At 42.3% G+C, this 23,615-nt stretch overlaps 2 protein-coding genes across 6 annotated transcripts in view; both read left to right on the top strand.

Annotated features, from left to right (window-relative positions):
* Positions 1-6,735, top strand: part of tspan9a (tetraspanin 9a) — a 191,807-nt gene extending 185,072 nt beyond the window's left edge. For all 4 annotated transcript variants that reach the window (XM_084364252.1, XM_084364253.1, XM_084364254.1 and 1 more), the window contains one exon: positions 985-6,735. In XM_084364252.1, coding sequence (XP_084220378.1) covers positions 985-1,056 — 72 coding nt within the window. In that variant the 3' untranslated portion in view covers positions 1,057-6,735. The remainder of the gene's footprint in view (positions 1-984) is intronic.
* Positions 6,736-9,751: 3,016 nt separating this feature from the next.
* tspan33b (tetraspanin 33b) lies at positions 9,752-23,596 on the top strand. Of its 2 annotated transcripts, XM_084364488.1 has the most exons (8): positions 9,752-9,929; positions 14,880-14,937; positions 15,430-15,557; positions 15,726-15,800; positions 19,279-19,374; positions 19,756-19,884; positions 21,961-22,122; positions 23,473-23,596. In XM_084364488.1, the coding sequence occupies exons 1-8, from the start codon at positions 9,834-9,836 to the stop codon at positions 23,539-23,541; spliced, it is 813 nt and encodes a 270-aa protein (XP_084220614.1). In that variant the 5' UTR covers positions 9,752-9,833; the 3' UTR covers positions 23,542-23,596. The 2 variants fall into 2 exon arrangements, with proteins under 2 accessions (XP_084220614.1, XP_084220615.1); XM_084364489.1 differs by lacking the exon at positions 21,961-22,122.
* The last annotated feature ends 19 nt before the right edge of the window (positions 23,597-23,615 follow it).

Consider the following 23,615-nt stretch of genomic DNA (forward strand, 5'->3'; position numbering starts at 1 on the left):
AAACTTGATGCCCCACAGCTCTGCAATGTTATATAATGGCCAGAGGCACGTAGAACTGGCTTATGAATGATTTAGTCTGGCAGCATATGTGACAGACTTTGGCAAAAGCTTATATGTATATCTTAGCCCACAATGTAGTTTCTGCAAATGCCAGCCAAATGTACGTATATGTGGATGACGACTGAGCTCCGAGGAGTCTTGCAGGAGTGTCTGTCACGCAGACTGGCACAGAATGAAGCAGACGGCAAAAAACTTTTAGCCACACGTAAATAATTGGCTCGCTATTAAAGCCTTAAGACAGTTTTTTGTTGGTCCTAACTCCCTCTTAGCTGGATGTTTACCTCGAATGGCACTTCATGTTTTGATTGACAGCGGCTTAAGGTAGCATTTTCTCTCAAGCAGCCCCACGAATTAGGCTCTGACTGAAACTAAAGGAAGAGAATCAGCAGCTTTCCTCGGCTAATCACATCCCGTAGGAATCCCCAGCGGAGGCTGTTTGCAGGAAGTCCACGTAGCCTTTTTAGCAAAGACTATGCACCATACAGTACTTTGCAGTTTTCCCCGCCATCCAAACTCTGCCAGATAATGGTTTTAGGATCAGCCTTGTGACTGTGTTTGATGTAGAAGTATCAGGGGTAATGGAAACTTCAAAGAGATAGCTGGCTACTTTGATTCAGTGGCATCTCAATTTACTTCATTGACTTAATGCTTGTGCACGCTGTACATTTTTTTTTTTTTTTTCCATCACGAAGATTCCAGAGCTCGTGTTTGAAGGCCGTTATGGAAAAAAGAGAGCAGACGGAAAAAGTGCTTGTGCTTCATCACAGGATTTATTGTGCATCGAAAACACATAGCCCGAGGCGTCAACATCAAAAAGACCACACAGGGACATGCATAAAACATACATGTAAATATATATATATACTGTATGTACTCTGTACATCCAGACACAAATTCACCATCTCCTTCTCGTTTCCTCCACAGCTCCTGGGCATGGCGTTCTCCATGACGCTCTTCCACCACATCCACAGAACGGGGAAGAAGTACGACGCTTAGCCTCAGGGGGAGAGTCACCCGACGGAGAGGAGCCCCCACTGCCTGATGGGATGAGACTCTGATTTAAACACCCCTGCTCCCCCTCTCCTCCCCTCACTTTACAACCTCTTTAGAGCATCCTTTACCCCCCCCCCCACCCTCGACTGCCCAGACCTTCTGTACAGATTCCAGCTGTGTCCCCGCTCTGTTCTGCTCTCTCCTTTCACCACTCATTTTTGCCAAAGAGTAACACAACTGGAAGAGAAGGGACACCTACTTTTGGCAAGGAAGAGAATCCCATTGGTTGTCACTCCTCTTGAGTACAGTTCTATTTTATTTTTTTTTTGCTTGGACTAACAATTTGCTGGAAGGAAGGATGGACTTTGAGACAATGAATACTTTACTAATGCCCACACACCCCACTCCGAGGCAAAGAGAACATATAAAAACTGATAATACCCTCCACAAGAGTTTTTTTGAGTGGAGTTTTTTTTTTTCCTCATGTTGATCAAATTCAAGCCCCCCTTCTCACTTGTAAATGAAAAAGTTCCATCATGGCATGCTAGTTTTCTACTTTCCAAATGTTCCTTCGTCGTTGAAATGTCTTCATCATGTCTCGTTTTTCTTTTGGTTTTTTTGTAAGTATGTCATCGACGCTCCTGTGGAATGTAAGTGTCGAACAGATCAGTGCAATGAGCTCGCAGACATGCAGTGCGTTTGTGTGTGAGGGATTGGGTTTGACGTGAGGGGCACAGACATGTCGCGGTGGCGTTTAATGTAATCCGTGATCATATTTTTTTTATTCGACTATAGAGATTTTTGGTAAAGGAAGTGCGGGAAATCATCAGTGGATTTATTTTATACCAAATTCCGCAGTGTCCTCTAAATAATAAATTGTAATGCATAAATCTGCCTGTGAACACACACACACACACACACACACACACTGTACTGCCACACAGCAGCAGTCTTGCTACTCCCTGTGAGACAATACAAATGGTGTAAAATGGCTGTTTATTAGGGCTCCACCAGACTGCCAAGTGAAGAAATCTGGGCGATGAAGTTACCCCTTTGAGAATACAGGCTGAAATGTGTGTGTGTGTTGTTGTGTGTTTGTGTGTGTAGCTTCGCGGGTGTGTTTGATCACGTTGTCCAAGCTGCAGAGGAAGAAAAAAAAAAAGAACAGCACATAGAAACACAGAGGAACAAGGGCATAAGGGGCAAAAACAGAGCAGACATGTTGCCTTTGTGCCGCCATCAATTGTGTTAGCAAGGGCAGCTGGAGACTTTCCCCTCTGTATTCTTGATATCTCATCCATTTGCTCCGGCTCCCTCATTCTTCCTCTCTCTGGCTGTCAGCTCCCTCTGCCTGCATTTCTCGTTTTTTTCACCCCAATTTTCTCCCGGCGTGTCAGGAAGCAATGAGCTTTACACTCCATACGTACACACAGAACCTCCGCTGACATTCCTGTTCATCACCAGGTGACATCTTAGGTTTGCAACTTCACCCATTTTCTTTAAGCTTTTCCTTTTCAGCCACAGAGGAAGGGGGGCGGCGGGAGCGTAGGCATATCAAAGCCGAGACAGATAGGTATGGCAACGTGCCCTGTAGGACGTGTCTGTTTTTCACTGATTCGCCGCAGGAGGCCCGAGCACCACCCTGTCTCCTTAAGACCGAAAATACTCTACATCTGCTGTGGCGACTTAAAGCAAAATGCCCTCCAGTATGTTTGCTCCAGGCTTCAAAATGTCTCTGAGTACATGAGAGGCAGTGGTGCAAAGGACTTGCTTGCTTGTTAAAGGAGTTGAGGCAATCATTTGGTCGTAATTGGATGTCATCAGCATTGATAACATCACAGTAAGCGCTGAGGTCTGAGAACATGGCTGCAGCATTTCAACACATCCAAAGGGGGCAAGAAACAGATCAGACAGGGTGCAAACAGGCCGACAGTTACCCATGGCCATTTTAAGCCCAATAAAAACACAGCAAAAAGTGTGTTTTAGTGATCGACCGATACTGTTTTTTCAAGGCCGATTCAGGACACGCGTCACACAACCCAGAAACTGTAGTGAAGCACTGATCATACCCATATGAGCTGCCACGTCATTCACAAAACGTCAGTAATAATCCTTCTGTGCACAATAACTGTGTCCACAGATTTGCAGCAAGTACAAGTCAAAGTTCACCTTTGTCTCCTCTTTGGAGGGGGTTTGTCTGAAACCCACATCATCATCCGACTGCTCTGCTCTCAGGGTGCTAATCAGACTGGATTGCCATGTTTCTTCAGCAGACTTATTTATCTGACGTGACTGTGTCCTTTTCAGCCGGCAGAAATGCGACGGCGAGGAGTTATTGCCTTCTTTCAAAATGGTCAAAACAATGCGATATCAAAGACCTGCGCACACACACACACACACACACAGGCGTTTGCAATTACTCTGGCTGATTAGACCCATCTGTTGTGGGAATTTCACACCCAAAATTAAAACAAAACAAACAACACAAAATGAAAATGAAGGGCAGTAAAAGTAGCGCACTACATAGCAAAAGAGGGATTTTGGCTCCTGGCACAGAAATCTGCCCCCCATTTCACCGATTGCTATTTTGTTTCAGGAGGTAAAACAAGCCGGAGTACATAACCAAACATATTTCAACCGGTGAAAAAGTCTGAGATGTTCAAGAGGCCTTGAACCAGACTGTGTGTTTCTTGCCCATCAAACTTTTATTGTTACCACATTCCCAGATCGCAACAAAGAACTTAAAGTACTTTTAATAATAGAGATGATGGACGAATTAAAAAAAAATAAGACCGTGAACTGGGATTGTCCTTTATCCGGAGAAGACAGGGGATTATTTATTTGCTGCTGTTGGAAACCGAGCAGAGAAATCATTGGGACCAGAAGTGGCTGCGTTCTTAATCATATCCAAGGCAATCGTTGACGGGAGAGTTTGTTTCTTTGGAGGAAACCTTGGAACTCAGACACTGTGGATTGCTGCTTCATGGGCTCACAAATGACCCACCAAGATTCACTCATTAGACGTTCTTCCAGTCTGGCAGCTCGCATGCCTCAGAGTACCACCTAGAGTCATTCTTAACTCTTTAAAATTGGTTTTACGATGACTTAATCTGAGTGACACAGTTTGGGGACGGGGGGGGGGCGTTTATGCGTCAGGAAACAACAGTTTTGGGTTGTGATGTGCAGCGACCCTGCTGGCTGTGATTCACTGCCTGCCCCCCATATGCTCCGACTCCTCTTGTTGTGTCCACGGGGGGAACATGACAGCTGCTGATGTACAGCGCTGGCACGAGTGGTCACATCTCCTCTGCTTGGCTGCCTCCACAAACTCTCCACACATCCCTTATTTACTGCCTCGCTCTGCAGACACCCGGCGCTCCATATACAGTAGCTGGCAGCACCGACACTGAAGAAATACAGCTGTGCTCTTTGGACGCCTCCAAGCAGCTGTGAGGTATGCTCTGCATCCAGGATGGGTGATAGGAGAAATGGCTTACCGCAGGCAAGAAGTTCAGAAGAAACTTAAGATAAATATTTGGTTGTGTTGCTCCGTCTTGCGTGGGGTGGGAAAGTGTTAAAACTCAGAGAATGTGAGAGTAGCCAAAATAAAACAAATCGAGCGTCTGTCTCCAAATCTGCCGTCACATTTCAGACCCAGCCTGAAAACTCTGTAAGTCTCTGCCCCCGACTGATCTGACTGTGCTGACATTCTGGCTTTTTCTTTTGCTGCGTGTGAACTCACTTCACTCAGCCACTGTCACTTAGTCTTCATGGTTTTGTCAGACAAACTGTTCCTGGTGTTTTTAGAATGCAATGATGAATGCCACTTTAACAAAAGCTGTTTAACGATGTTATTTTTGTACATTGCTCGTCGGCTGTTTTAATGTTTGTTTTTATACAATATGCTGTTGTTGTTTTTTTTCTTGTCGTAGGCTGTTTTTTTTTTTTCCACTCATGACAGGCTCATTGTCGCTCGTTGTGAGAACATGACATTAAGCGTTTGTTTCTATGGGGATTTGTCTCTGCAATGTTCCCCTGCAAGGTGCAAAGATGCCTTTCTGTCTTAACATTGCCATAGGCAGTTAAAGCCCGTCAGAATTGATAGGGAGAGAAAATTTGTCATATTTCCCACAAAGGGGCATACTGCACGCTTGTCGCCGTGCTTCTCCGTATAAGACCTAACTTAATTCAATTAGACGGCCCGGTGTGATCTGCAGTATGTCTTTTAAAACTGCCAGTGTAAGGCCCATTATCTGTTTGTAGAGCATGATGTATAAGATGACACTGCACTAGGAGCTCATGCCACTACAGTATTATCAGCCCCGGATGTAAATATGCCCATTTTAACGACTGATGTAACCTACTGTAATACTTTACCTCTGACACTTGTAATCACATTTTACATCGACAGTTTAATCGCCATTTTCTAATTCTGAATCGCCTACCAACCCATGCTCTTTCTACCTTCCACCCATATGTTAGCCATTTTCTCATGTTTGATAGTTGTTCTGCCTCTGTTGTCTTCTTTTGGAGTACAGGAGCAGTGTATATTTGATGTACATTTGTGTTTTTGTCAGTATGGTTTCCATATCTTATTTTATTTGCATCTTGTAGTATTTTCCATATGTTTTTTGTTTTGTTTTTGGAAGGAGTATTAAGCATCCCCCACTTACCCATGGAAGCACTCCCAGTAGAAGGTAAAGGAAGAACGCACATGCAGTAATTGGGTTTTGTCTGCTGTGAAGAACTTTGATACAGACGTAGAAACTTTTCTTTTTTTTTTTTTCCTGCCACCTCTGACATTTTATTTCTGTAATCTCCTCCTAATCCTTCCCCGTGCTAAGGCTAAATATCTGAGCGGTGGAAATGTATGCTCTACAAATGGTGTGTTTGATGTTGTGTTCTGCTGGGTGGCACTATCTGATATCTGCCAGCCTTGTCCTGTGGAGTTTTCTGCTACATGTGAAAGCACTCTGAATATCTATACTAGGTGGTGCACTACCTTCTCTTTATTCTCTCAAATCAACTATTTTTTAAATAAAGGAAAGAGTGTCACAAAATCCCACGATACCGTACGCTCATTGCCTTTCATGTTTAATGACTCGGTGCTCCTGATGTATTCCCTTTTTATGTCACTGTCAATTATACAGGCAGCATTTAAACAGTGTTTGATGCTGAATTTGTGGAAGACTTGGCATGGAGAGCGGAGCGGAGCGGTGTCGCAGCAGATCTAATGGTGTATTGAATGAAAGAGAGTGGCATGGCTGCCTTAAAATGGCCTCTTTTTTTAAAAAGGAAAAATAACAAAACCTAAGGGACTGTTGTCCTAAAGACGCCGAGATGAGCTAATGGTCGTCAGCCAGTCGAGCAGACGTTTCTTTTTCCTTTAAGAACAAAAGGGAGATGATAAGAGTGGGAACCAGCGCCAATTTGTCTCGTGTTTCCACAGCACGGAGTGAGCGGCAGAGTATTTTTGTACAGAGCTTTATCCCCTTCTTTTAACCTAATTGTTATCAGGCCCGTGTGTGATAGTGACTGGAGTTTATTGTGCCATTCCATCCTAGCTTTTTGTTTTACATCACTGTTCCTTCTATGCAAAAAATATGACCTATTTTAGCCTTTGTACAGATTATTTTGTATGAGTAACATGTACTGAAATAAAGTGAAGAGAATCAACCGTGAGCTTAATTGTTATTACGGCGTTTCACATTTATTTCCCTTCATCCTCATTTCATTATCCTGAATCAGGAAGGCTTTATTTTTTATGGACTGTTTGCTTCATCCTCAAATAGCTTTATTCAGCTTGTAAGCCTGCAGTGGAGCCGATTCGCAGGTCGTCTCTGCTGCTATCTGTTCCAAATCTGTCGTGTTTTCTCCCCAGGTAAACTGTCGTTTTAACTGCACGGCAGCGCTGCTTTTTGGTCTTTGTCATGCCGTTCTGACATGACTTCATATGCAAATACAGTACGACTGATACTGCTTCAGGCTTACAGTAGCATGAAAGCATTTGTTCTTTTTAAACCTAGTTTAACGTCTCAAGTACAGAAGATGCTATTTTTACTATGTTCATGCAAATGCAATTCAAGCAAAATCTATTCAGACTCTTCAGAAGTTTTTTAAAAATATGTGTAAAATTTCTGCATTAAAACAACTAGACCTTTCTTATATATATATTTGTATTTACTTACATTATCCCAAATGTTTCCAACAATGTTCAAAACCATAGAAATCCTTAATTTTAGGTAACACTGCATTTAATTTGGTCGCCTGTCACTGTAACTTCCAGAAGAGAGTGAGGAAGGAGGTCGGTAAACGAGCCTGAGCGTAAAGTGAATAAAAGTTTAAAACATTACCTACTTCTTCAACATTTCTGTCTGAGTCACATCAGAAAGATTCGATGGTTGTTTAATAATGAAGACAACTGCTCCCATGATTCAGCGCTACTTAAGTTTTTTGTTTTGATTGAGAAACCCCAAGCAGCAGAAATGACAAACAGTGCATTTAAAAGAAAAGTTGGAGGAAGTTTGGGAAGTGAACTTATTTGCTTTCTTGCCGAGTTCAATGAGAAGATTAATAGCACTCTGTCTGAATGATAAATATGAAGCTACAGCTCACAGCTGCTTAGCTTAGAATAAAAACTGGAAGCAACTGTTAACCTGGCTCTGTCCAAAGACTACAACATCTGCTGACCATCACCTCTGTAGCTTCCTAACCAACATGCTCGTTTTCTGTTAGATCTGCACAAAAACCAAAGGGACTGCTGTTAAATCCACAACATGTCGTTTTGACACTTTGATTCCCCCACTGTGTCAAGTCCTTATGTTACATTAAGCTCACCAACTCATGGCATTAGAAATATGCTTATTCACCTCTCTCCTGTTTGAACTGTAAATATGAGGCTTGGTCAGTAGCCGGTTAGCTAGCCTCGCAACCCAAACGCCCGATTTGCAAAGTACCTTTCTACAAAACCACAGATAAGTCTGATTTAAGTCTGTTTAGATTGAACTGTCTTTTTCATTCTTATCACAGCACAGTACTCTACTCTACACTTGGTTAGGGTTACGAAAACATGGTTTGGATTAAAATCTCTGTTTTGGTCGCGACAATCAAGGATGGAGACGGTCCGACTTCCTGTGAAAAATATCCAGTTTTGGTCGCCACAAAAGCAGCTGGAAACGTCTGCAGTCTTGGACACACAGATGGAAATATCCCCAGTTGTCCTTTAAAATACCCACTGGTGTGAGTCAAACTGGAGCTGGTCGGTCAGCAGCTGTGTTGGCTGTAGTAACGTCGACCCCGTCCCCTCCGGCTCCTGATGTGAAAGTCAGCTAATGAGTATTTAATGTGAACCTGATATGCCACTTTTGCTGCAGATGTCAACCTTGGACGCATCCATGTTTTGCACAAACGTTAACATTAAATCCTGGCGAACTGGGCTGAGCGCAGATTTTGCAACAAAATCTGCCTACCAGCACCTCTAAAGTTCAATAATTAACATGTTGTATTTCTTTCTGCTGTAATGGTCTTAATGCTAAGCTGAGCCCAACTCCTGCTGGCAGCATCTTCATAGCCTATTTATGTAAAGACACAACATGTTATCAATCCTCTCATCTAACTCTTGGCAAGAAAAAACACAATGTACAGTTCAATTACTCCTTTATAGTACAAAAGCTAAACCGAGACTTTGCATGAACGCCAAGAACAAATTCCATTTATACATCTGTGGGAGTAAAAAGAAAGTTGTATCTCGTGTAGAGAGAGATCAGTCTCATTATGTACCTCTGGCAAGGCAGCGAGGTACCGGAGGGACCTCGTGTCCTTCCGTCACTCAACAGGAGACTTGTAATATAATCGTTAAAAAAAAAACACAACCTTGTGATTAAGTATTCACATACAGTAATCCCATTTCCAAGGACAGCTCTGACTACATTCCTGAATTATGAGCTCGAGACAGAAGAGCGCCGGTAGTGTTTCCTTTATACATTCACTTTGAATTAATAGTCATGTGATTAATATTTCTTCTCTGCTCTATCCTCAGATGATCCCTCTGGTCATTCTGACAGATGATCCATTTCGCCAGACGTTCATCAATTGAGTTTCACATCTTAATCTCGTTAAAGGATAGGTGGCCTGGCATTTTTGCTTCTTGATTAATCTGATTGTCATCCGGTTGAAATTTCGCAGATTCACTCTGGAGCACAAATGGAGACAGCACAGCGGAAACATCCGAACAAACTGCCTAATGTCATTTAACCACATTAGATGTCCTTCCACTCAAAGATGTCATTGTCCAGCCATCGTCAACTATCATTCCGAGCAACAGAGCATGGGAGCATCTGTCTTTGCAGCTGGAATTTGTAAACACAATCCTTTTAGAAAATACTTATACTTGAACAAGAGGGCAAAACGCTTGTGACCTTACAATACAGGGTCTTGTAACTTTAGGTCAAGCGAGGGTGTGTGGAGGTGAAACACTCTAGCAGCAGGCTGACAATATTCCAATGCTCGTAGGCCATTCAGCTGCAGTCAGCTGGAGATATTTTTTGTGTAATCTGACCCGCCTGCCTACATAGACAGTTCTCGGCCCTACCAGCTTGCCGGGGCAGCGTCACAGACCCGTGCCCCCCTTTTTTTAGCCGGCCTGATACCCCCACAGCCAGCAACCCTCCCCTCACATTCACATGGCGGCTGAGTATCTGTGGGGTGGGGCTGGAGCAGGGGACTGTTTTGAAGTAAAAGCTCACCACAGCTCTACGTGACTGTAAAAACACCAACAAACCATGGATAGGAAACTGAACCTAAACCGAGCGGAGACGTTCTCATTCGTCAACCCGTGGATCAGATACTTTCTCTTCTTCTTCAGCTTCTTATTCTGGGTGAGTAAAGTTGCACAGCTGAAGTGTTTTTCTTTGTGAAGAGGCACAATGCCACACAGCTGTTATGGCGTCCCTGAACACCATATATTCCTTCATATTATTTCAGAGCATACAAATCAACAGCTATCACGGAGCTGTGGCTCGCCAACAAATTCAGATCTACTAGAAAAGGAATCCAAACTAGAAAAGGCAAAAGAAAAAAGAGTATAAATAATTAATGAAGAAATATAATTCAGACGGTATTCAGAGCTGCAAACAGCAGGAGCACCCAGCCACCCTGCTGCTTCCTTTTTTAAGTTCACTGCAGTTATATATGGACCCTGAGATTGCTCATAGATCACTGTAGCAACTGTTGAGTGGTACATTCTTATCAAATCAGTAGAGCACTGACTCACACTGAAATGTAACACCTGGCAACTGCTAGTACTCATCTGAATGTTTCTATATATTCACTCTCAAGCACTGTCACTTAAAAGTTGTTGTACAATGTATCGTTGGCTGCATTGTTTCACAACATGAGTCCATATGATATATAGCAGTGATTCCCAACCAGGGCCACTTATACCCCAGGGGGTACTTCTACAAGTGCCAGGGCGTATATGGAAAGAATATGAAGTAGCTAGAAACATGTGGAAAATATAAAATTATTCCAAAAGGTCAGAGCCTGAACCAAAGACTGAGAGTGTGTGTGAAAAGTTGTTAGGAAGCGAGATGAACTATAAACAGTAAGCTACAATTAATGGATAAATAAGATATAGATAGCTAGAGATTTAAAGTATTATTGAAATGGATAGTGGACAATAGAGTATTAATAAAGGTATTGTATTAATGTTTAAAATAGCGATTGATAAACAGCTTAAACATGGATAAACTGTCAGAATAGTTAGCCTAGATGCTATAAAGAGCTTAACTTTAGCCATGAGTATCACATCAATTAGAAAACTGTTATAAATAGTAATACAATTGTTAGCTAAATGTTAGCTGTTGTTAGCTATAATGTATAAATTATTTAAACAGAAAGTAAATGTAGAGAAAATATAATTAAAGTACTGGATAAATGGTTAAAACAGTAATTAATAAACAGTGCAAACAACTTAAATCTAATGGATAAAATATCAAAACTGTTAGCTTAGACGTCATAAACAGCTTAACTTTATGTATAAATTATTTAAATGGATAGCAAATTATAAATACAAGTATTATATAAGTGGTTCATTAATAAACAGTTGTAATGGCTTAAACATAATGGTTAACAGCCTGAGCCAAGATAGTTAGCATAGACTTCATGGATACATATTTAATGAGATAGTGAATATATATTTAAAACATAATTATAAACTGTTGAAAGTATCAGTAGTAAATGCTGATCCAGATCACAATTAATAGCTGGCTCAAAGTAATCAGTAGATGGCTTAAGCAGAAAACTGTACACAAATGGTAGCTGTGCTAATATGGCGAACATTTGTATGCACTTATCTCCACTTATATCCACTATAATTAATGGTGTTAAATAACTTCCGGTATAAACTCCACTCAAATGAACGCATTTGCTATGCGACGGGTGATGTCACCAAAGGTTCATCGTCAACAGCACTGTGGCGGTACATCAGACAAAGAAGGTATACAGACTAAGTATACAGTCTACCAAGGTACAAAGTCTGAAATGATAGAAGCTCCACTGCTGTTTATCAGTGTAACGAGAAAGACCAGGACACAACTGGGACTGTAAGAAAAAGAGAAAAGTTGTAGGAGACACTTTCATGTAGCCATTAAACCCTACATCGGGCCGTTTGTCCCTCATCAGCGCTTCACAAACACACACACACACACACCGCTATGACTCTGATTGCCCTTTCTCCTGCCACATTACTACCTTGAGCACATGGATCACATTTGTAGCTTTACGAAGTCCCTACACCTTCATCATAACCCTGTACATCCAATCCTCCACAAACACAGAGAGGGGGCAAACACTGTATCGCTCTCTTGCTGTGTTTAGAGCCAATCAGCAATAACTGCAGCCCCGGCAGCCAGGCCCAGTGTTGACTTTGTTTATCAGACACGGGCTCAGAAGTGAACACTGCAGCCCTAATCCATCAGGCCTTTGTGCCCGCGTCCCCGTGGCTCAGTTCAGCTGGCTTTCACCTCGGCACACAATCCGCTGGGAGAAGCCTGATTCATCCCTTTGAAAAGCCTGAAAACAGAGCTGGAATACATTTAGCACGTGTGTGTGTGTGTGTGTGTGTGTGTGTGTGTGTGTGTGTGTGTGTGTGTGTGTGTGTGTGTGTGTCTCCTGTTGCAAATGCAAACCGCCACCTGTATTCACATACTGTACACACACACAGCGGCAAAGTGACAAACGGTGCTGCAGATACACTCCTACACAATAGAGAATATGCTGTAAATCTTCAAAAAACTTAAGTTCCCAAGTAAAAAAGTGCTTCACTGTCTTGTGTTTTCTTCGCTATCATCCTGTCAAGACAGATTATTGATTCAAGAATGTGTGGCAGATGAAAACATACCGTTTCAAAGTAACAATTTACTCCTCCAGAGCACACAATTGGGTTGGACGAGACGGCTGCCGACTAAAAAAATTACACCTCAATCACGGCAGATTATGCCATGGACCACGGATCCTCGTGACCTCAAGAGATCCAAGGCTTCCAGGCTTTCCAGACAGAAACAAAACAAATCCATGTTTATACAGGCTGAACAAAAGGCACTCTGTACACAGGCACACAGACATTGACACACACACAATTAGTAATCAGCAGAATGTCTGTGAATCTGAAGGCTGGAAATTAAAGCCAAGCCATGCAGATTGTTATTCAAGGTGAGAAAAACAATCAAGGAAAGGAGGAGAATTAGTTTTGACAATGCAATCAGCAGGAAGCACTAATTTCACCCATTTCCCACCGTTTGCTGCCGCTTTGACTGTCTTCTCTCAGGGTGGACACGTCCTCAAGCAACGCCATTACTCACAGTGCACGCAGGGCCGTGTGCCTGCATGTTGTCACTGTTTTGAGACCTCATTTAATTACATATTCTTCATCTATTGCGTGCGCAGTGCGGGCCGCCCGAAGTCTCTTTTGTGTTTAATATTTAACACGGTAGGAGCTTTTTTTATTTTTTCTGCAAAGTTTTCTACATTTTGTAAGAAAGCGCTGAGCAGGTCTCAGCAGCCCAACACTGCTCACATACAAACATTCTTTGCTTTCTCTCAACCTTTTACTTTCTGATTTTCCCTCTCTGTTTATGCCCTTGTTCATGACACTGAAAAATTCTTTTTGAAAAATAGTCCACCTACGGCAAAACACTGCTCGCTCAAAACTGGGCGGATAGCAACCGTGACTTTCTAACCAAGGTGAAGTTTGGCTCGACGGGGAGCTCCATACAAAAATGCTCTTGTGTGCTGAATTCTGAAGGATAGGCTTTGAAATCATAAGTGGACCGAGTTTGTCAGAAAAACGAAATCTCAGAATCGACGCCCCCCCGAAACTGATGATTAAAGCCGAGATCCATATGTTTTCTTATTTATTTTCCACTGACATCCATCTGTCTGTTTATTATAAATGCATTAGTTGCCGTGGTTGCACGGCTGCAGGTGCTCTCTTAACTCAGCCACCGTCTGTTCGACACTCCAAGCAACATATTTTCCTCCCAACTACTTTTCACTAAACAAAATAAAGCATGCCCACAGAATAATTACAATGGTTTTGAAGTGGCTGATTGGGACAAAGATAGAGTCTTACTCAATATGTTTTTTTTTTTTTTTAAAGGTGCAGTATGTAGTTTTGGGGGAGAAATTGTAATCAGAGGAGAAAGATCTTCAATGACTGGGTTGTTATGCCAAAACAAACTAAATAAACAAACAGATCATAAAGGACAACAACATTTCTGCCACCAGTCTAGCTTTAAACACTGTTCTGAGAGCCTTATGTTGTTTAGAGAACATAAGTTTGCATCATTACCTCATTAATATTGAAGTTATTAAAATTCTGAGTGTGAATTTTCCCTGTAAAACTACGTACAGTAGTGCCCCTTTAAGGAAGTTTCACATTATGGGAGTTGCACTTAATCCTTTTCTTGTCAAGAGTTACTGTAACTGAGCAGTGATCACTCTTCTGTCTGTGTCTGAAGCTAAACCTGGGAGACAGTTAGCGTAGGTTAGCATGAAGTCGCAGCAGGTAACAGCTAGCCTACAAAATTATTGAGTTTTAGAGGTGCTGGCAGGTCGTTTTTGATACCTTTGCGCAAAGCCATGCTAGGTGTTTCCAACTGCATCTGTATGCTAAGCTAAGCTAAGCCAACCATCTCTTGGCTATGGCTTCAAATCTAAACATACAATATGTAACAATTCTGTATAAAAGCTGCTGTAAGTGTTACTTTTGATATTTTCGAGCTGCCTCGAAAAACAGAAAGGAGTTGTGTAGGTGTGGTGACGTAGTGAGGAGGGAGGGGTTGCTAACTGCAAAGCGGACAGGACATTAGCTAAAACAACACTTACAGCAGCGTTAAAATGTCTAAAAACGCCTGTCGGTGTGATACGTCAGCGTAGGGAAGTCTGACCTAGCATGAATAAAACTTTAATTACCTCATCCTTGAACATGATTTCCACCCGAGTCGCTGTTTTCATCAACTAAAATGACCCCTAGCGACAGAAACCACACTTTGCACTTAATGGAATCGATGTTCTCATCAAGGGAACGAGAGAGAAGAAGAGGGGGAATAAGCAAACTTTCAAAAAACTAACTACACCAAATCCTAGCACATGCACTTTTTAGGTTTTCCATCTTCACGACAAGTGATTCCAGCAGTTTTTGGCAGCTAATTAAGAAATACCAGCTGTCTTCCAGCAAAATGTGAAGTACAGGCCAGAGAAAACGATGTGCTGTATGGGCTCTTGTGTTTTTGTGGTTAAAAATGTATAATGTACCTTTTTTCCTCCAGGTTTTCTCCTTGCTGATTGTTGCGATTGGGGTGTATGCTAAAGTCCAGAAAGCTACAGGTACACCCACGCCACACTTTTTCCACATTACATATTATTATGTCCATTAAGCTCCTGCTTTGTGTTCACAGTAAAGAACTGTGGTGGCCTCTTCTAGCTGCACACCTGTTGAGTTTCCCCAGTCACAAAACAATAGCTCATTAAGTTTGGTGGGTTGGAGAGTTTTAGCTTTCTGCTCATTTTATCACGTGTCATCATTTCAGCATTTGATTTGAAATAATATAATGAATGGACGACAAAAAGGATTAACCTTTGCACATTCCCCTGATTATGCCTCTGTGTCCTGCATAATCCATGACAGATCACTGATATTTTGAAAGAATGAAGGCAGCCTGTGCAGGAAGGGAGGATGGGATGACAGAAATGGGTTTGAGGAAGGGAATGACCTCAAAGTAAGGTTCAGAGGGAGGGTAGAAAAATGAAATCATGAGGAAGAGAGATAATATTAGAGATATCTAAACGGGGGATGTTTTCTTCCTGTCTTCCTGCCAGACACGGTGCGGGACACATTCCTCATCGACCCGGCTGTCATCCTAATTGTGGTGGGGGTGGTCATGTTCTTCATCACCTTCTGTGGTTGCATTGGCGCGCTCCGAGAGAACATTCGCCTCCTCAAGACAGTAATAGACACAACACATTACTAATACTGGCGCTCTGTTTTGCTGCCGTTATGGAAGCTCAAAACACATTTAATCCAAAGCCAAGTCTGGCATCTAATGTGCAACAACAAATGTGAAAGTCCGATACTCAGTTTGGGTTTTAATATCGGTGTCTTACTCTTCCTCTAGTTCTCCTTCAGCCTGACACTGGTCTTCCTCACCCAGCTGGCCATAGCGATTCTGGGCTTCTTCTACTCCGATCAGGTACGTGTCTCACTTACCATTCTGTGCACTAGCTTCGTTGTTCTATGATACAAAAGGTACAATAAGGACACGTTTGGTCACCAGCTCTCTTCCAGTGACACCATCAGCCATGAATGCCTCCAAGCGCCACTGATTCAGTGTATTGTTTTCCGGCTTCTGGACATTCTGTGCATTTATATAAAACCTAATAAGACATCTGAACCCACAGGGGCAATGTCTTGTCAATGTCTGAGCTTCACAGCATACACTTAAAAAAGACACAGTGTTTGTGTCGCTGTCTGTAAGCCCTGAGATGTGTGTCTTAAGTTTGTTTTGTAGAGGAAAACATCCTAATTCTCTCCTTAGGGTGCACTGGCTTAAACAGACTTAACTGGAAAGTACTTAAAGGATAAATCCAGTTTATTACAACTTTGATAGTTTTGGCCATCATTTTTAATTATAGTGTATAACAAGATGGGGCAAGAAGTCAGACAAATCAGACAGCTTTTAAACAAACCTCCAGGTCAGCCAGACTTCTTGTCATTCACAGTTTGAAGACCCGTCTTCTAGTTCACCTTACAAGCTTACTCACGACAGACTTTTTTGGGTGGCTTGCTTTTGGTTTCACCCCCAGAAGGAAACAGTATGATGACTTTTGTGAAAAATTCTAGAGAGTATAACAAAATATATGTGTACATTGATGTGAACTATTTTCCCACAATGCAATGCCCAGGTAAATGGAGGAGCTACACACAGGTGCAAAAAGAGCTTTAGAGACCTAGTGAAACATAGCGAACTAAAATTCTGACAATATCTTGCACATTGCACCTTGAGAGCCAGGTCCCAAATCCAAACCCCAGAGTTTAATGTGTTCACATTGGAAAAAGTATTCTCATTATTTATTAAGTATAGAGTAGTCAGTACACTTAAAACAACACTTGATATTTGAGTCTGTACATTATTTTCCCACAATGCAATGCACAAAGGAGACAGAGCTGCTCAGAGCTGCAATAAAACTTGGATGAAATAAAACTGCAGATGGTGGAGAGACAGCTACTGACATATCTTGAAAACTAAACATTTTTTGAGAGGCATTTTTGTTTTGCCTATTGTGAAGTTTAATTTGCAGCAATATTACAAAACTAATTACAACAAACTAATGAACACAATGTAATGTATAGATTGGCATCCAGTGGAACTGTACTGTATCATTTCCTACCTAAAACGGCACAATGTGTTGTTGTCTTGAATTCTAACTGCATAAACGCACTGTACATACAGTATGTACGGTATATTCCTGTATGGGAGTTGGGACAATTAGACTTGTGAGCAGGTCAAACAAAAGTAATATCATATTATAATTAATATAATTAATATTATAATATCATTTTAGAAGCCTAAAGACAAAAAAAGTTTAGCAGGGTATGAATATTAAACATCATTTTGTGCTAAGGCTTCTTTTTTGTATCCATCCATTCAGAAAATATTCAAATAACCCTGTCAGCCCTTGTGGGAGATCCAATCCCTGATTAAAAGTGCTTGTGTCTGTGTGACACAGCTAACCCAACTGCATGAATGTAAATGTATGTGCACTCGTCTGAGCTTCCTATATCACCGCAGTGGCCGCTTGGGAGGCTACGGGGAGCAGAAGGATTCCTCCCTCTAGCATCCACTTATCTCCTCCAGTAACGTCCCATTAGGGCTCCACTGAGGATAAAAACACAACAGCTAACGGTGGCAACATTCAACGACATCAGCGTCTGGTGGCGAGGTGCCTGGTGCCTGATGATACCTCTCTCTTATCCCTTGTGTTCTCTGTCAGCGCTTGGGCTGCCTGCTGCTAAACAGAGCAGTTTAACAACCCTCGCAGCATCCTTCCTCGCTAAATGATTCAAATGCTTCGGCACTTCAAAGTGGAACCAAATGTTCCATTTCAACAGATCCCTTGAAGGAGACTTTGCCGCTAATGACATGGGGAGGTGTGACGGTGGGCTCCGAGGCCCAGGAGCATATTTGCACCACGTGGAAAGACAGAAACACAGGGAAGGGTTGGGTGGGGGGGCGTAAAAAATCCTAACACAATTTAGTAAAACTACTTTAGGATAAAGATTTCGGGCTATTTTGATACGGCTCGCAGTATTTATCAACATAACCTGTTCTAACACGGGTCGTAATGTGAACAATTCAGACAGCCTTCAGCAACCAGTGCTGACTGAAGTTCATTTCAAGCGTAATGAAAATTTTGAAGTTCAATCGCTAATTAGCATACACTGCTCCTATTTGCATATATTAAATCTGAACCCAGCCTGTGTTGCCACAGCCCTCCTTGTTTTCAGAGTTTATAAAGGATGGCACTTTGCATTTAATACACTTTCAAACTCCATTTCTATGTGAGCGTAGAAAAACATGAATATTAACAATGCAGGACCTCATTAATAGCCTGAAAAGGAATGTAACACAATGGACAATGAAAGCTAACAAAACAAAGTAGCACGCAATTTTGAAACGTCCGAATCAACCTCATTTGGTTCAAAATCCTCATTATTCAAACAAATCAATTTCATTTATATTTCATCGGAGTTTTGTTTATTCAGCTCAAGTGGAGCTGATGAAAATTATAATAACAAATGGGGTAAGTTCAAGTAATTATCCGCCACAGATGAAATAGCTTAAATCCTGCCTGTATGCACTGCATTGGGCATGCATCGTGTGTATTGATCGTCAGAGGCGTGGATGGTTTATTATTATGGCTATGCTGCTCTCCTGCAGCCATCACACTGCAGCAGGAGGCCTTGCTCTGCCGCCGTCATGTCGAGATACACCCCACAGGATGCTCATACACACCAAACAAGGGGATGTTATTATTTATGTTCATTTTTACATGAGCAGATACATGAGCATTGAATATTCAGTGCGGTGACTAATGCTGCAAATCTCAGCGCTTATAGCCTAAAAGCTAATTTGTGCCTAACATGTGTCTCTAGACGGCTTTTTTATTAAAAAATACATTTGCAGTGCGGCGCTACAACATGCATATAAATAATGTATATGCAAATTACAATAAAAGATACTGTGAAAGTCGATGAAATCCAAAGAAAGCGACCTGATCAAGCGTTAATACACGCCTGATCGCTCTTAAGAATTGGTTTTAACTGAAGATTTGAGGCCATCCCTGATGTGATCCATTTTGAGTTGAGTAAGGATTTCCACAGCGTCTGTCCAAAAGGAAGTTTCACAAAAAAAAAGGCACTTTGCAATTCTCTGCAATAGACGCAGCGCAAAGTAATTAACTCCACAAAAACCTCAGAGGTTTCCCCACGTCACTGAGCACCTCAGGAGCCTGGTTATAGAGACGTCTGTAGATAAGTTCACCTCTGGCAGTTTGATTTTTTAATGAAGTTATTAAAATTTAACAGATTAAATTTTTTAGCACATTGGCAGAGCTGATATTAAAGTTATTAGGCTGTTTATAAACTCCACCATGCTCTCTTTCTCTCAGACTCGGGATGCTTTGGGAAAGTTTGTGAAGAAGGCCATCGTGCACTACAGGGATGACCTGGATCTGCAGAACCTGATGGATTACATCCAGCAAGAGGTGCTGTGGCCAATTCCACTCAGCTAGAGCTGCTGTGCATGTGTCTGTAGCTATCCACATCACACAAGTATTCAAATCGATCACAGCTAGTGGTTTATTGAAAATGTCCAAACCGAGAAAACCACAACCAGACACCACACAGCTGTATGTCTCATGCTAATTCTGGCCTCCACAGGCTTTCCACAGGAGAGGCTGAATGTTACATATTGTTCCTGCACTCTGTGGGTTTCCCCATGCGACGTTCCTCTTCCATCTGCACTCACTGGCACACTCGTGAGCCTGGGTTTTCCCACGGGAGAAGTCCAGACCAGTACAGAGCAAGACCATGTTTCTAAATATATACCTGCCCTGTGCTCTCCCCTCTCTCTCTCTTTTACTCAGTTCAAGTGTTGTGGGTGGAACAACTACACAGACTGGTCTTGGAACCTGTACTTTAATTGCACACATGAGAACCCCAGCTCCGAGCGCTGTGCTGTGCCTTACTCCTGCTGCACTCCTGTTCCTGGAGAGGTGCGTCTTGCTTTCCTGCGTAGCTTTACAACATAGACTGTGTGGATAAACTGATATAAAAGCTCAGAGGAAAACTGCCAGCCGTCAAGAAACTCTGAGTGCTTCAAAGAAGACTTGTATTGAGGTGCAGGCCAGAAAGGAGCATTTGTTAGCTATAAAAAGGGGTTTCAGAGTGTGCTGTATAGCACCTTGCTGAGTTACAAGGTGCTCTGTACAAAACCCTCTCGGTCTATCAGTCAACAAGGACACACAGTGTGTACAAGTTTCAGACTTTCTGGGCCAGAAGCTTCAACCTTCATCAGTTACAGGCAAAAAACATACATATCCAACAGCATGCATCAGCCTCATCTCGGGCAGTCTGTCTGACAACTGCTGCCCACATCTCAGATCTGTTCAGCGATTCAAATCAAGTCTGGAGTTGTGCCTACTGACAGCTGTTTCCCCCAGTTAGAGATACAATTGACCATTCAAAGCCTATTAGACAGATTAAGACAGGGGACATCATTGTATATACAAAGCTCGCTAGCTACAGTATATACATGAAAAATAGTGACAGAAAAAGTCCATTTGCAGAGACAATAACTCTTAAATCAACAGATTTCTTTGATTCATGAGAAAAATGCTAAATTAACTGCCCCTTGCCACCGTTACCACAGCAACTCACTACTGACTGGTTAAGGCAAAGAGGGCTAACATGAATGAAGATGAAAAATCACTTTTTTAGATGTTACAACAATCCCGCACACACCCACTGGCTGCCATCAATTAGAAGAGATACATTACAGCGAATATCTTTAAAACATTAGAAGCCAAAATCATCCAGGCACCATACCAAGCTGTCAGTGGCCTGTAGAGCCAGAGTTTCTTGACAATGACAAACACAATTTGCATTATTTTGACATTGAGTAAGTAGCAGTGTGTCAAAACTGCAGAAGCTTGATCTCTTTGCCTGGAGGCGACATCACCATGTCTGCGTCTGCAGGTACAACCTGGTTTTACTTTCCTTTCCTCTGGGTTAAGTGAGTTGTCGTGAGAAGGACTGGTCGAAAAACAACCAGCCAGTTTCTCCCCTGTGAAGAATCTACAGCTTGCATAAATGATGAAATGAATGGTGTGTGGCTTTGAGTGTCTTAGTGAGTCAGGAGCCAGTTTCATGAGATGATTTGCATCAATAAAAGAAGTTCAGAATGACATAATAATCAGGGGAGAAGTCTCTAAAATCAAGCCAGACAAACAAAGAGTGTCTACTGAAGCATCATATGCAACATATAGCGTTGGAATAAGCCCAAAGTAACACAATCAACCTTTGCAACAGTGTTGGCAGCGGTGACTTTTCTCTCTTTCATGAAGGTTTATGAAATTTTGTCGACACAGAATCAACACGCACAGCCGCCTGCACATGCATAACAAATCATACGACTCACAATGAACGGATGATAAATATGTGCAAAAAAGCGTGCATGCTAGCACAGCCAGTATATATGCAAATACCGTCCTCATACATGCATGAATACACACGTGTGCACTCACATAAAGACACATAAAGATGCTTGTCTAACCTCTGTGCAGACACACAGCAGCACGGCTCCCAGGCCACCACTGACAATGAGGCCTTCTAGTTTGTGTGATGAAGACAGAACGCTAAAGAGCCCATGTAGGTCCATCACACTAATATTGATTAAACATCACGCTACACGTGAAACAGATCACAGCAACCTTTTTTTACATGGGGGGAAAAAATCAATTAATTAAATGCCAGAAGCGCTGATGCAGTGCTGCAACCTGCTGTTCAGAGCTGGTAACTGCGTGGCTTCTCCAGGGACTGAAAAGCTGTCTTTGTCACATTAAATGGACATGATTTTCCCTACTCTTGGATTCCATGTGTGTAATGTCAGCAGACTTTTGTAAAAACTTCCCCCATGGCTGCCAAAATAGTTCATATCATTGTCAATGCAAAAAAACACAACGAATGTTGGAACAGCTGCCTGGGGAGGGTTATTCTGGTCCTAGTGTTTAGTAGGTCAAGATAAAAGGTTTATCTCTGGAACTCTCACTTTTTTTCTGTCTCTCGTACAGGCGGTTATCAACACTATGTGCGGTTTCGGGGTTCAAACCCAGAACTACCTGGAGGCAAACAAGTCAATCTACCCAGTGGGCTGTGCGGACAGAGCGGTGATGTGGATCGAGTCGCATCTGTTGCTGGTGGGAGCACTCGCCCTGGGTCTGGCCTTGCCTCAGGTAAATCCAAACATGCACTTAACTTAATGCAGGCTGTGCACTAATTGCAGTTACCAATGCCAAAGAACTGCTACCAAAAGACTCCAGTCTTCTCTTAAATAAGCTCATACACACACACAAGTCAATACAGGCACCAACTGGAGGCCAACCAGATTGAGCGAGTAGCAATCAACATATTGACGGGCCCTTACTGCCTCAAACACAGACTCGCGTGGCACATTTGGACCGAGCTGCAAAATTCTCAGTCTGCACCCCAATCGATAGAAGAGCTAGAAGAACTTCCCGGCACGAGTTCGGATGTTCTCGGGTAGAATAACCTCATCCCAGCACTAAAGAAGATCTAATAAAATCTTCTTATTTGAAAAAGAAAGCAGCGGGGTGTGAGGTTAATGTGAGGCCAGTGAGATAGAAATGATTTACAATGCAGGGTTATACCAAGACAGCAATAACTAGGCACAATGGGACAATGAAATTTTAATGGCGCGTTATTCATTTATTACACTGTTCTAGTCCAAAAGTGCAGGTTAATGTTCAACCGGGGTAAAAATCTGTGTGCGATACTGTAAGATTATGTGCCTAGGAAAGGAGAACACTGACGGTTCCCTCCTACTCACCGAGCTCCCCTCCACAACGCAGCCCAAATCCCACAGCATTAAGTACTGTTAATAACTCGAGTCAATATGTTAGATTGGCCATGAAAACAAATTAGCACTTATCAAGAGCTGCCTCTAAATAATTAGTCCGCTTACTTATCAAGAGTGATTCAGGTGCTGTCACGTTGCATTCTCACACAGCATGCAGCTTTGCCACTGGATCTTTAGTCTGATCTCTCTCCCGCTCTCATATCTGGCTGATTGGGTCCCCAAAGATTCTTCTAAGAGGGAAGCATGTGAATTACCCATGAGTCCTGTCAAAACAATTGCATTAGTATTCCAGCTGCTTTGATGTGCAGGAAATCTGATGATGAAGTCCTCTTTTTTGTCTTGCACATTCCAACTAAACAAAATTACTGGATTTGTCTGGCTAACGAGCCGCATCTATATCAAACTGTTAATTATCGAAAAGCTCTGTTAAACACTGTTTACCAGCGAATGCGTGTGTCCTCGCCATGAGAAACACTGTGATCAGCTCGATAGGTTAAGTTATAAAAGTGCTATATTCTCCTAAAAATTTGTATAAAATGAATAATAGTGAAGCAATCCAATCAGTGTTGTCTGAATATGAATGTTCCCTGCCTGTGCCAAATGAGCACTTCCACACCCTTCCAAGGGACCTTGAAATGCTCAGCACAGGCTGTACTGTTACAGAAAGTCTGTTCTTTAATCTAAAGTGGCTGCTGCTGTCCTCTAGATTGCAGGCATCGTGCTGTCCCAGATGCTGATCTCTCAGATCCAAGATGAGATTACCTCAGTGTTGTGAGAGTGGGCCGACATGGGGGGAGAAGAGGGAAGAAAAGAACTTACAGTACTCCACTCGGCTCATCTGACATGTGC

This window comes from Pagrus pagrus (assembly GCF_965226575.1).
Source record: "Pagrus pagrus genome assembly, chromosome: 10".
Lineage (NCBI taxonomy): Eukaryota > Metazoa > Chordata > Actinopteri > Spariformes > Sparidae > Pagrus > Pagrus pagrus.